General features: G+C 36.3%; 1 protein-coding gene across 1 annotated transcript in view; it reads right to left on the minus strand.

Annotated features, from left to right (window-relative positions):
* CPA6 (carboxypeptidase A6) overlaps positions 1-13,806 on the minus strand; it is a 271,590-nt gene that overhangs the window by 38,004 nt on the left and 219,780 nt on the right. The window contains exons 7-8 of the mRNA XM_043483639.1: positions 3,463-3,573; positions 2,882-2,972 (exon numbers count right to left, since the gene is read on the minus strand). Coding sequence (XP_043339574.1) covers positions 2,882-2,972; positions 3,463-3,573 — 202 coding nt within the window. The remainder of the gene's footprint in view (positions 1-2,881; positions 2,973-3,462; positions 3,574-13,806) is intronic.

Below are 13,806 nucleotides of genomic sequence, written 5' to 3' on the forward strand. Positions count from 1 at the left end.
TTGCCTTCTCCGGCAAGGCAGCTATATGTATACATATATTCCTTCCTTCTTGAGCCTCCCTCCCATACTCCCATCCCACCCCTCTAGGTCATCACAGAGCACCAAGCTGAGTTCCCTGTGCTATATGGCAGTTTCCCACTAGTTATCTATTTTACACATCAGTTCAGTTCAGTTGCTCAGTCGTGTCTGACTCTTTGTGACCCCATGAATCGTAGCACTCCAGGCCTCCCTGTCCATCACAAACTCCTGGAGTTTACTCAAACTCATGCGCATCGAGTTGGTGATGCCATCCAGCCATCTCATCCTCTGTCGTCCCCTTCTCCTCCTGCCCCCAGTCCCTCCCAGCATCAGGCTCTTTTCCAACGAGTCAACTCTTCGCATGAGGTGGCCAAAGTATTGGATTTTCAGCTTCAGCATCAGTCCTTCCAATGAACACCCAGGACTGATCTCCTTTAGGAGGGACTGGTTTGATCTCCTTGCAGTCCAAGGGACTCTCAAGAGTCTTCTCCAACACCACAGTTCAAAAGCATCAATTTTTTGGCACTCAGCTTTCTTCACAGTCCAACTCTCACATCCATACATGACCACTGGAAAAACCATAGCCTTGACCAGACGGACCTTTGTTGGCAAAGTAATGTCTCTGCTTTTTAATATGCCATCTAGGTTGGTCATAACTTTCCTTCCAAGGAGTAAGCGTCTTTTAATTTCATGGCTGCAGTCACCATCTACAGTGATTTTGGAGCCCAAAAAAATAAAGTCTGACACTGTTTCCACTGTCTCCCCATCTATTTCCCCATGAGGTGATGGGACCAGATGCCATGATCTTAGTTTTCTGAATGTTGAGCTTTAAGCCAACTTTTTCACTCTCCTCTTTCACTTTCATCAAGAGGCTTTTCAGTTCCTCTTCACTTTCTGCCATAAGGGTGGTGTCATCTGCATATCTGAGGTTATTGATATTTCTCCCAGCAATCTTGATTCCAGCTTGTGCTTCTATTCCAGCGTTTCTCATGATGTACTCTGCATATAAGTTAAATAAGCAGGGTGACAATATACAGCCTTGACATACTCCTTTTCCTATTTGGAACCAGTCTGTTCCATGTCCAGTTCTAACTGTTGCTTCCTGACCTGCATACAGGTTTCTCAAGAGGCAGGTCAGGTGGTCTGGTATTCCCATCTCTTTCAGAATTTTCCACACAGTCGAAGGCTTTGGCATAGATTGGAGAAAATCACCCAAATCAGTCTGCTAACAATAGTAGAATGAAACCGTGAAAGTGAAGTGAAAGTGTTTAGTCGCTCAGTCAATCGATTCTTTGCAACCCCATGGACTGTAGCCTGCCAGGCTCCTCTGTCCATGGGATTCTCTAGGCAAGAATACTGGATTGGGTTGCCATTTCCTTCTCTAGGGGATCTTCCTGACCCAGGGATCAAACTGTGTCTCCTGCATTGCAGGCAAATTCTTTTCCGTCTGAGCCACCAGGGAAGCCATCTATCTGTGATATTCCAAATCATATTCTTTCTGCTTTACCATATTCTGATTTGCCAGTTCTAGTGGATTAAAGAAGGTTCTGTGGAAGGGGTCTCAAGCACACCCAGTTATCCTGCCTGATGCTGGTGGAGATGGGAGGAGGGGCATCTGGTACCGAACCAAAGCCTCACAGAAGGAAAGCCTGTGATGAGCTTCATTTCTAAGAGACTCTCGTGAGACATACTATTGCACAACGCTCTGGTCTGTATTTTGAGGGCGCTAGGGAAGGACTCTGAGAAAGGGTAGCTCTTTACAACTGCATGTGGCTTACACTTGTTTCCCTCCCCGCTGTTGCCAACTAGGATAACTAGCAAAGTAAACCAGAATATGTCGCTTGCCCCCAAATATGCTTCTTTGACATAAAAATTAATTTGAGTCCAAGGCAATTGAGCAGCAGCATATGTAGGAGAAGTTCTGTTCACCTTCCCCTTTTCTGCCTAAAGACAGGATATAAATTCTCCTACTGGAGACAGACCTTTAGCCCAGAGACAGCACCAGAGGAATCTGCAAACAAACCTTCCTTCTTGAGTTTCCTCTCGTATAATTATTTCCCACAGTTGGCTGCCCTTGGAAACTTAAAATTGTTTTCCTTTGTCCTATTGTTTCTCTACAAGTTTATTGCTTTTTGTTGAAGACTCTGTATAAGTTGGTGTTCTAAGTTGCAACTTGGAGTTACTTTTCATGAGCTTTCTCCTGTGTATCATGTTCAGAGCCCATTAATAAACTGTTTTTCTCTTGTTAATCTCTCTGTTTAAGAGCCCCAGCTGAAAACCCAAGATCGGATGAGGTCAAGTTTTGCCTCTTCTACACTAGCTGTGGCAAATTTTCTGTTTCTCTCTTTTGCTATCTACCTGCTTCTTTATTTTGCCACAAGAGTTTCCTTTCTTAAAATGACATCCTCTCCTTATTTAAAAGGTTACTGTCATGAAACATGGAATGTAGTGGAAATATATTTGCCAAATGAGTGCCCAATCAGTGTATGATTGGCAGGTTGGTAGATTCTAGACAAGGATTTGGCAGCTGTGATCACCATAGACAGATGAAGACAGGATCAGCATTACTCTCAGTGAAAGGATAAATTACATTGACTAGGTTTATACCACAAGCCACATTTCCTGTTTTAGTTTCTGAATGGCAAATATTCCTGTTTTCTGCTTTTAAGTCTGTGTTTAAATTTTCAATTTTCAGGATGAGGTTGCCAGATTTGAATCCTTTATGAAAATGCTTTCATTTTCTTTTGTGAATTACAGCTACAGTGCATAACATAGGAGGTTTTCACATACACAAAGACATCAATGTTACATCAGAGCCTAATTGATACCTCTGAATCCGGATCCCAATTAGTCCCCAACATACCGCACCATTTCACTCTCCAGTTTCGATTGGCATCCACTCCACGGCAGCGAAACCTTGAGTTCCTTGACCTTGTTTTTCTCCAAAATCGATCCTAGATGTAATTAAAAGAAAAGAGGTGCAGAATAAACACTTAAGAGGTTATCCCCATGCATTTTAGTAGTTCTTCAGTGAATGAATCACAACAGTGAGGGGCAGGGGATTTCCTCCAGGAATAAACAAGTCCATGGAATGAGAAGAGGACAAGATGAGCATTGGAGACCCAGGTTCATGCTCCAATTCCTGTCACAGACTTCTCTCTTAGTTTCTCTTGGCCTCATTTCTTCACAGGCACAATTGAATAAGCTGGACTAGATAAGTGATTTTTCATAATTTATTTGGAAGGAGACATCTTTTTTTAAACATGAAATCTTATGCAAAAGACAAACATATATAAACAAAATCAGAAGGTTGATGCTGTGCTGGGGAAGGGAGTGGAAATCTTTCAGAGCTCTGGAAGTACTAGGCTGGCAGCCCACCAAACATCCTTCCTACTTTAGGACAATTTTCCATAGTTTTTTCAGTTGGATAGGCAAGTGACTTACATTGGTCCAGCTAAAATGGTATCCATCAACGTTAAACACAGGCATGATATAGAAATACAGATGATTCAACATTTTTCTCATGGTTGGGTCACTCCTATATGTTAGAAGAGCCTAAAAGACAGAGGTGACATGTTTCTTACAAATCAATCCCAAATAAAAATTTCAAAAAAAATATGAGAAATATTTTATACCTATGGGAAATACTAAATATATTGAGTTGAAAAGTAATAAGTTAATATGAGCTATAATTTGACATCACATGTTCTCTCTTGAGACTTCTGTCTCAAACTACTTCTGATAACATTTTAGCAAGGATGCAAAACAGATTAATTGGGCAGCCTCTTGCAATATTTCAGATCTGGCTAAAGTTTAGGATGGTTAAGAAAGCAGCAATTTAGATATCATTTTGTATTATTAGTTCTTTTTAAGATTCCATTCAGTTGTGGACAAAACAATTTCCTAAATATTTTGATATTCTTACATGATACATCACAACTCAAGATAGTCATATGTGTCACTTAATTGTTTATGTGTAATTGGTAGCAGACTCAAGTTTCAAAACTTACTGCATGGACACTCTGTTCTTTCCTGACTTTTCTACAAAGAGTTTAATGGACAATTATTTATTGTGCCACCTTTATCATGGTTCCTTTGAAATCTTGCTTCTGTGTGACTGATGCCAGGCTTGAAGATTCTGTACTATTTGGCCTCAAATAGAAAAGCATTAAATATGCTAAGTCAAATTAAGAATATAAACATTTTGAAATACCCTTCTTATGGAACGGACTTTCTATTTTTATTTATTTATTTATTTTTTGGACTTTTAAAATAAGTCCTTTTTGAAGCATGTTTGTCCATTTATAAAGTACCTTACACAAACATTTGGAATATTTGTAACAATGGCTGCTTTGGGGGAGGGGGCCTGGGGGACAATGTATGGGAAAGAGTACCACCTCTCATTTTATATCCATTTGGATTGTTAGAATTTTACCATATTAAAACAATTCAAAATCAAGTAATTCTTAAATTATATCTTGCTTTGGAAAATTTAATACTTAAAAGTTTCAATTTTCCATTACATCCAGGTATGTAGAATTTCTGAACCAATCATAAGCAGCATTCTGTAATTATACAGCGAGAATTCTGTTAATAGAGAGCCGCAATCCAATAATGCAATCTATTATGAGAAACTATCACTATATTAGAAATAATACTGAAAATATAGGAATATATTCAAGAACATAAGAAATGAGTTAAATACTATTTTATTAAATATAATTTAAGTACTTATAAACTAATACAAGTTGATAAACATTGTTAATACAATTCTCTTTTGTTCTCCTTTAAGACTCAATAATTTGCTGGCCAAATAACTGTGGTAGAACTTTCCTATGTGCTTGAATTTCTATTAATAGTCCAATGTCTCAAACTAGAGGAAAGTTCCTGGTATTTGATTAGTTGTACATACCGTGGAATTTTGTTTTCCTCTAATAAAAGGAGGTCCCCCATAGCTTGGAGGAAGTCTGCTGGTGGGATGGCAGAGACAGTCATATGATTAGCTAACTTTTCTCCCTTAACGTTAGAGGGTTGTGGTTTTCCATGCCACTTTAGAGGGGAAGAAGAGATGGAAGGAAAGGAATTTGGAGCAGCAAGGCAGGAATGTAGGGATAGGAAAAAGTTGTAATTTCTCTCCCTTCTCTCATAGCACTGGGATCCATGGCTCATTCCTCTCAGTCCAAACTGGGGAAGTCTCACCTCTCCCAAGCACAGAAAATGTGTTACATGTTAGCACATTAAGCACTAGACTATGCTGGAGACTTGCATGTGGACCTTCTCATTTTATTCTGCCTTGTCCTCTAATGCAATTGACTGCCATACTTTTGTATTGGAGAAAATATTACTAACTTCCTTTTAAAAACTCACAATATATTTTAAGCAAATAGAAAAAATACAGAGAAGAAATTACATCCACTACATCTTGTATTTATCAAATCTTTTGAAAAGAAAGTCAAGACATTATAGGTAAAACTAGAGCTCCCTTTTTTTTTTTTAATCACTCTCAGATCCCATTTGCCTCTCCTCCTTCAGTAAGTATCCTCAATTTGCCATTATCATTTCCATGCATGATTTTCTAATTTAGTACATACATGTGGATTCGTGAACAATATATAGTATGTGCATGCTTTAAAATTTCATGCAAATGAAATCATGATATGCCAATCTTCATTTTGCTTTTCTCTCCAATATTATATTTTGACACTTATTAAGTTGATGGTTTATTCATTTTTAACTATTATATGGAATTCCATTATAGGTAAATGCACACTGTATCTATCCCTTATTTTGTTGATGGATGGTTATGTTGCTTCTGATATTTCAGTGTTTCAAGATTGGCAGTGAACATTCCTAAACATTTTTCCTGGACATATGTGAAAGTTTCTTTATGATATAAATCTGGGAACAACTTGCTGGGTCATGGATTTCTGTGCCTTGCACTTTACTAAATGTTGCCATCTTCTGTCTAAATCAGTAAATATTTTCATTATCAGTAATGAGAATTCCCATTGCTCTACAACTTGCCAACCCTTGGTTTTGTTAAGCTTTCAATGAAAAAAAGTTAATGGGTATGAAAATATGTTTTGTTGTTTTACTTTATATTTCCCTGATTACAATTTATATTGAACAGCATTTATATAATGATAAGCCATTCTAGGAATTGTTCACTCATATTATTGCCTGTTTTTCTATTAAAATCTCATTCTTATATTCTGAATATTAATCTTCATTTGGTTATGTGTGTCATGATCATCTTCCTTTCTTGTGGCTTATTGATTCTTATGTTCATGTCCTTATTGTATATAAGTTTTCAATTTTATTACCATTAAATATATATGCGTTACTTAAGAACCCATCTGTTTTAAGATTATAAAGCTATTACTGTGTATTTTCTTCAAATATCTATTTTAAAGTTTCTTTTAAAAGACCCTAAAACTGCTAGAAATGATTTTTTACATGAGGTTCAGTTGAGATTTATTAATCAATGTTTCCATTATGGAAGGCCAGTGGCTCTCCTGTACTCATTTGGATGAGTTGTCTTTTCCCCAGTGAGTTAGTATGTCACCTCTGTTGAGCATCAAGTTTTCTTTCAAGGGAAGAATTGTTCTAATGCATTTTGGTTTATATCTTTCACCAAAACCACATCATGGTTCACCTAGAATCTGCTGAATCTCATTGAATGTCTCCCACATTCAGTTCCATTTCAAAATTATCTTGTCTCTTATTGACTCTTCTCCATTTATGTTAATTTTGAAACTGAGGTTGAGTACATGACAAATGTTCTGTTCTATGTTAGGTTGATTTTTTTTGCCATTAATTGATATTGAATTTTAACAAATAATCTTTCTTCATATAGTAACATAATCATGTTGTTATGGTCAATTTCAATAAGTAACTTTCTAACATTAAATCACCCCTGTATTTCTGGGATAAGCCCACTAGGTTATGATATACACTGATGTTATGTTGGCTGGATTTAGGTTGCTAATATTTACATCTATATTTTTGAGTGAGATAGACTTACTTTTCTTTCTTGTTTTGGTATCAGAGTTATTACTCTATTATTTAGGGAGTAAACCATCTAGGCCTACAGCAGAAAGGAATTAAATACAAAATAAAGATATAGTAGGGAAGATGTATCTTTAATTTTTGTTTCATTGGTTTCTGCTCTTTATTCTTTCCTTCTTTCATTGACTCTTTTTCTAATTGCTTAAGAGTTGAAAGCTTAGCTTATTAACTTGGGCATCTTTATTCTTTTCCTAACATATTTATTTAAAATTATAAATTCCTCTTCAGTAGTATATTAGCTACATTTTATATGTTTTGGTATTTAATAGTTTTGCTTCCATTCAGTTGTAAATCTTGAAAAATTTAATTGATTTCTTTAAACTATGAGTTATTTGTAAATGTATATTTTAAATCATGTAAATTAACCATCTCTTTTAGGTGAGCTTTTTTAAAGTCATATTTTTATAAATAATTTCTAACAACTGCATTATAGCCAGAGGAGATGATCTATATGATATAGATTCTTTGGTATCTCTTGAACCTTGCTTTTGGCCTAGTATATAGTCAATTTTTTGCAAATGTTTCAATGGTGCTTGAAAACAATATGCATTCTCTAGTCACTGGGTATGTGTTCTATATGTGTTTATTAGATTACGCTTATTAATTACACTGTTTTTATCAGCTATATTCTTACTAAAATTTTTGCCTGTGTGCTGTCTTAATCACTGAATTGTGTTTAAAAACTCAATTATTTTATTTTTTAGATTAATTTTTATCAGAGTATACAATGTTATATTAGGCTCTACTGCCCAGCAAAATGAATCAGCCATACATATACATATATCCTGTCCCTCTGGACTTCCTTCCAATTCAGTTCCCCTCAGTACATTAACTAGAGTTCCCTGTGCTCTACAACAAGTTCTCATTAGTTATCTATTTTATACATGGTATCAATAGTGTATATGTGTCAATCCCAGTCTGCTCATTCCTCCCCCTGCCTTTCCCTTGGTAGCCATACATTTGGTCTCTACATCTGTCTTTATTTCTACTTTGCAAATGGGATTGATCATCTATACCATTTTTCTAGATTCCACAGATATGTGCTAATATACAATATTTGTTTTTCTCTTTCTGACTTCTCTCTTCATGACATTCTCTAGGTCTATCCATGTCTCTACAAATGACCAATTATGTTCCTTTTTATGGCTGAGTAATATTCCATAGTATATGTGTACTATATGTTCTTTATCCATTCCTCTGATGATGGACATTTATGTTGCTTCCATGTCCTAGTTATTGTAAGTAATGTTGCAGTGAACATGAGAGCTCGTCTATCTTCTTGAATTATGGTTTTCTTTGGGCATATGCCCAGGAGCGGGATTGCTGGGTCAAATGGTAGTTCTATTTTTATTTTTTTGACAAAACTTCATATTGTTTTCCATAATGACTGCATCAATTTATACTCCCACCAACACTTTTCCCCATGCCCTCTCCTGCATTTATTGTTTGTAGATTTTTTTATTTTGGCCATTCTGACCAGTGTGAGGTGATACCTCATTGTAGTTTTGATTTGCATTTCTCTGATAATTAGTGATGTTGAGAATCTTTTGCTGTGTTTGTTGACCATCTCTATGTCTTTGGAGAAATATATATCTAGATCTTTTGCCCATCTTTCATTTGGGTTGTTTTTTTGATATTGAGTTGCATGAACTGCTTGTATATTTATGAGATTAATCCTTTGTCATTTGCTTTGTTTGCAAATATTTTCTCCCATTCTGAGGGTTGTATTTTCATCTTGTTTATGGTTTCCTTTGCTGTGCAAAAGCTTTTAAATTTAATTAGGTCCCATTCATTAATTTTTGTTTTTATTACTCTAGGAGGTGGGTCAAAAAAGATCTTGCTGTGATTTATGTCAAAAAGTGTTCTGCCTATGTTTTCCTCTATGGGTTTTATAGCATCTGGCCTTAAATTCAAGGCTTTAATCCATTTTGAATTTATTTCTATGTATGGTATTGGGGAGGCATTTCACGTGGTTCAGTGATAAAGAAGTTACCTGCCAAGTAGGAGTTGTGCATGTGATCTTTGGGCTGGGAAGATTCCCTGGAGAAGGAAATGGCAACCCACTCCAACATTCTTGCCTGGGAAATCCCATGGACAGAGGAACCTGGCATGCTACAGTCCATGGGGTCACAAAAGAGTCAGACACGACTGAGGGACCGAAACAGAAAACAACATGGTGGTAGGGAATGTTCTGAGCTCGTTCTCTGACATGTAGCTTTCCAGTTTCCCCAGGACCACTTATTGAAGTCGTTGTGTTTTCTCCCGGGTACACTCTTGCCTCCTTTGTCTTAGATCAGGTGGCCACAGGTGTGTGAGTTTATCTCTGGGCTTTCTATCGTGTTGTATTGATCTATATTTCTATTTTTGTGCCAGTACTGTACTCTCTTAACTACTGTAGCTTTGTAGTATAGTCTGAAGTCAGGGAGCCTGTTTCTCCAGCTCCATTTGTCTTAAGACTCGTTTGGCTATTTGGAGACTTCTGTGTTTCCATGCAAATTGTAAATTTTTTGGTTTTAGTTCTGTGAAAAATGCCATTGGTTGTTTGATAGGGATTGCATTGAATCTGTAGATAGCTTTGGGTAGTGGTCATTTTTACAATAGTCTTCCACTCCAAGAACATGGCCTATTTCTCCATCTGTTCATGTCATCTTTGAATTCTTTCATCAGTGTCTTATAGTTTGCTATGTACAGGTCTTTTGCCTCCTTAGGTAGGTTTATTCCTAGGTATTTTATTATTTTTGTTGCAATGGTAAATGGGATTGTTTCCTGAATTTCTCTTTCTGATCTTTCATTGGCAGTGTATAAGAATGCAAGATTTTTCTGTATATTAATTTTGTGTCCTGATACTTTACTAAATTCATTCATTAGCCCTAGTAGTTTTCTGATGGCATCGTTAGGATTTCCTCCGTATAATATCATGCTATCTGCAAAGATAACGTCTTCTTCTTTCCACTTTGGATTCCTATTATTTATTTTTTCTTTCCTTGTCATGGCAAGAACTTCCAGGACTATGTTGAGTAAAAGTAAGAGTGGAGCTCCTTGCTTGTTGCTGATCTTAGAGCAAATGTTTTCAGCTTTTCACCATTGAGAATAAGGTTTGCTGTGAGTTTGTCATATATGGCTTTTATTTTGCTGGTGTAGGTTCCCTTTAGGCCCACTTTCTGGAGAGCTTTTATCATAAATGCTTGTTGAATTTTGTCAAAAGCTTTTTCTGCTCCTTTGAGATGATCATATGGTTTTTATTCTTTAATTTGTTAATATGGTATAATCAATAATATTGATTGATTTGCATATACTGAATCCTTGCATCCCTGGGATAAATCCCAATTGATCTCAGTGTATGATCTTTTTAACATATTGTTGGATTTGGTTTGCTAGTGTTTTGTTGAGTACTTTTGTGTCTATGTTCATCAGTGATACTGGCCAGTAATTTTCTTTTTTGGTAATTTTGTCTGGTTTTGGTATCAAGGTGATGGTGGCCACATAGAATTGAGTTTGAAATTATTCCACTTCTAAAACCTCATTTTAAAATGATTTATCACTTGTTATTATAACTGTCAAGTGTTTTTATATATTTTGAGGCCATTAACATGACTTTGTTTTAAATTTCTTCATTTCCAAATAATGTATTAACTAAGGAAGCTGTTTTCTAGCATTCTTTTCTGGAGTGGATTTAGTATTTGAGATGTGCCGGAACATGTTCTTCCTCTGACAAATAAACAGGGTGTCATTGTTTTGCATATGCTATATTTGTGATTTTTATAACTCTAAGAATTGCAGCCATTCTCCATCTGGTCAGACAAAATGAGAATGATCACAGTGCGATGATTGTTCAGTGCTGAATGGGACAATTCAGAAACCTCTTTCTTCAGTGCTTTAAATAATGCCTGTAGATGGTTTCTTGTATGGTTTAGGTGAAGTTTCTAGGAAAAAAATATGATCATGTGACATTCTATCATACTCTAACATGTTCATACTATCATACTTAAAAGATGATCATGTGACTGTCTATCATACTCTAACATATGATAACCATAAAGAACATGGGGGTGCTTTCCTTCTAACACGTGGGACTCGTTTTAGCAATCAATTCCCACCATCCATACACACAGGAAAGGAGATACCTACTAATCGAGTTCCATCTTGGTTTTCCAGGTTTAATTTCTTGACTACTATTGTTGCTTACAAAGGAGATTTAAGTAGTCATGACCTGAAAGCCAGTCACAAAACCATGTTCCACACGCCTCATTGTGGCAGTCTTTAGGTACTACACTCACCTCCATCAATTCACTTAAAAATACTTTGCTGAGATGGATTTTAAGTTAAAAGGCACAGTTTTGAGTGTAACATTCTGCTAGGAAAGTGATATGTTGGTAAAGGGTTATGGAATTTCTGAACTTAATGAAGAGAGACAAAGAATGAATCTATTTGGTACCTACCAACACTATTTTGGCTTCCGCATAAATAGATGCATGTCATTTACCAGAATCAGAATCAGAATTCAGGAAATCAGTCCTGAATATCCATTGGAAGGACTGATGCTGAAGCTGAAGCTCCAATACTTTGGCCTCCTGATGGGAAGAACCGATTCATTGGAAAAGACCCTGACGCTGGGCAAGATGGAAGACAGGAGGAGAAGGGGACAGCAGAGGATGAGATGGTTGGATGGCATCACCGACTTGATGGACATGAGTTTGAGCAAGCTCCGGGAGTTGGTGATGGACAGGGAAGCCTGGCTGCAGTCCGTGGGGTCACAAAAAGTCAGACACAACTGAGTGACGGAACTGAACATATATACCAGAATTCACCAAATAAACTTTAGTTAAATTCATAGAAAAAATTTTGCAATTATGAAGGTCTTTGTGTGGTAAGAGAAGGTTAGGCCCAAGAGTTTCCCCCTTTTCATTGTTTTTGGATTTATTTGATTGGATGTTGCTTTCTTAGAACTCTATGGCAACCTGGAATGTGACACTGTTTTTAGGATCAGTGGTGTTGGCTTTTAAAAAGGCAGTTTTAAATTTTTTTCCATTATTTTTCTTCTAGACTCACTACAGAAGACCTAAAAATAACAAGCACATATTGAGTGAAGTGCATGCTGGGAGAACTAGCTGTTATAACTGAGGTCAGAGGAACAGCACAGTCACCAGTCAAGTTGAAGAAGGTTCTCACCTAGATTGGAGTGGAGTAAAACTATTTATGGTAGAAAAGAGTTGCAGCACCAAAGAGGGTGCATCTTGACACAAAGGAGTTATTTATGATGCAATAATTGGAGAATGAATTAGAGCAGGAGAGAGTTCCCAGGAGATTTTTAAAAAGGGAGCTTAATGTATAATGTATTCAATGTCACACTGTGAGAAGCTCCTTAAATACAATATGGTAACTAAATAATAGCTTGGAAGCAACGTGAACAAAGGCTCTGTGAATGAAGGATGGAGAATTGGAAAATCATATGCAAATCTAGTTATTTTTATACTTAATTAATTTATCCTGAGAACCTCTCAGAGACTGGCCAGTCTAACAGGGCAGGTGACCATTGAAAAATGTTATCTATTAATCAATATTTTCTATTAAGAGATATAGATAAACATTTGAAATAATTTGTATTACCTTAGCTGCATATTCACACTACTTTTTCCTTAAATAAAACCACTTCACAGTTCTAGAAATTTTGTACTGAGATAGCCTAATAGCAATGGTTGGTTGTATTTAATAGAGGCCAGGGCTGACTTGGTGGCATTGTTAAAATATATTATGTAAGAATCATTAACCTACAAAAAGAAAGTATAGGCATCTTCACTTTGCATAGCTCTGATATACACAAATTTCAGAAACCATGGTTTAGTTAAATAATAGCAGTCCTCCAAGTACAGTTCAAATTTGTTACTAGTGCTAGGTCTTAACTCTACAAACCGCTATGTAAATTATAGCTGTGCATCAAGACCTGTGCCAAATTGTGCCACTTGTTTTAAAGTCTGTAGGTGTGTGATTGGCCACTGTGCGTGTGTTTACTCAGTTCACACACAGACAGCAAAGTGTGTAGCTGTGTTTCTCCCTTGTCTTCCGGTGAAAAAACTCATGTGGCATTTTGCAAAAATGGATATGGTAAGAGAGACTTGGCCAACAAGGCTTAAAGTGAAGCAATAATGCAGATAATGCAGAAGGGAAATTTGAATCAAATGTAAATGGAGTTATAGTAGAAATAGCTGGCCACAGGAATATGGACACTGCCTTAGGTAGCCCGAGGAACTAAGTGAAGACAAACTCACTAATAGAAATGAGGGAAATTGTTGTAATGGAAAGGAGGAAGGTGTTCCAGAAAAAAAGACGCTGTCAACATTTCACATTAAAGCAACTCTTGCAGATATTTTTTGATATCGAACGCACAAGGAAAGGAAAAAAATGCTGGAATCTGATCAAAACTAAGAAAGGAGTATTACAATTTGCCAGAGTGTTAAAAAATGATGCTCACCTCATGTTGTAAGTTTTATAATGAGAAGCACTATCCAAACAACCTGTGATAAAGATTTTTACAAAGAAATAAGACATTTAATTATCAGTATCTTTAATGTTTTAAATTAAAATGGAATAAGTGTTTCTCTATTTTTGGTCATTCTCTTACATGCTTACAACAGAGTAAGAAAGTCTTTAATCTTTTGACAAAAATACATAAAGATCATAGGACAAACTTAATTTTCCCCATTAGTTATCAAGATAGATTTT

This window comes from Cervus canadensis, chromosome 12, assembly GCF_019320065.1.
Source record: "Cervus canadensis isolate Bull #8, Minnesota chromosome 12, ASM1932006v1, whole genome shotgun sequence".
Lineage (NCBI taxonomy): Eukaryota > Metazoa > Chordata > Mammalia > Artiodactyla > Cervidae > Cervus > Cervus canadensis.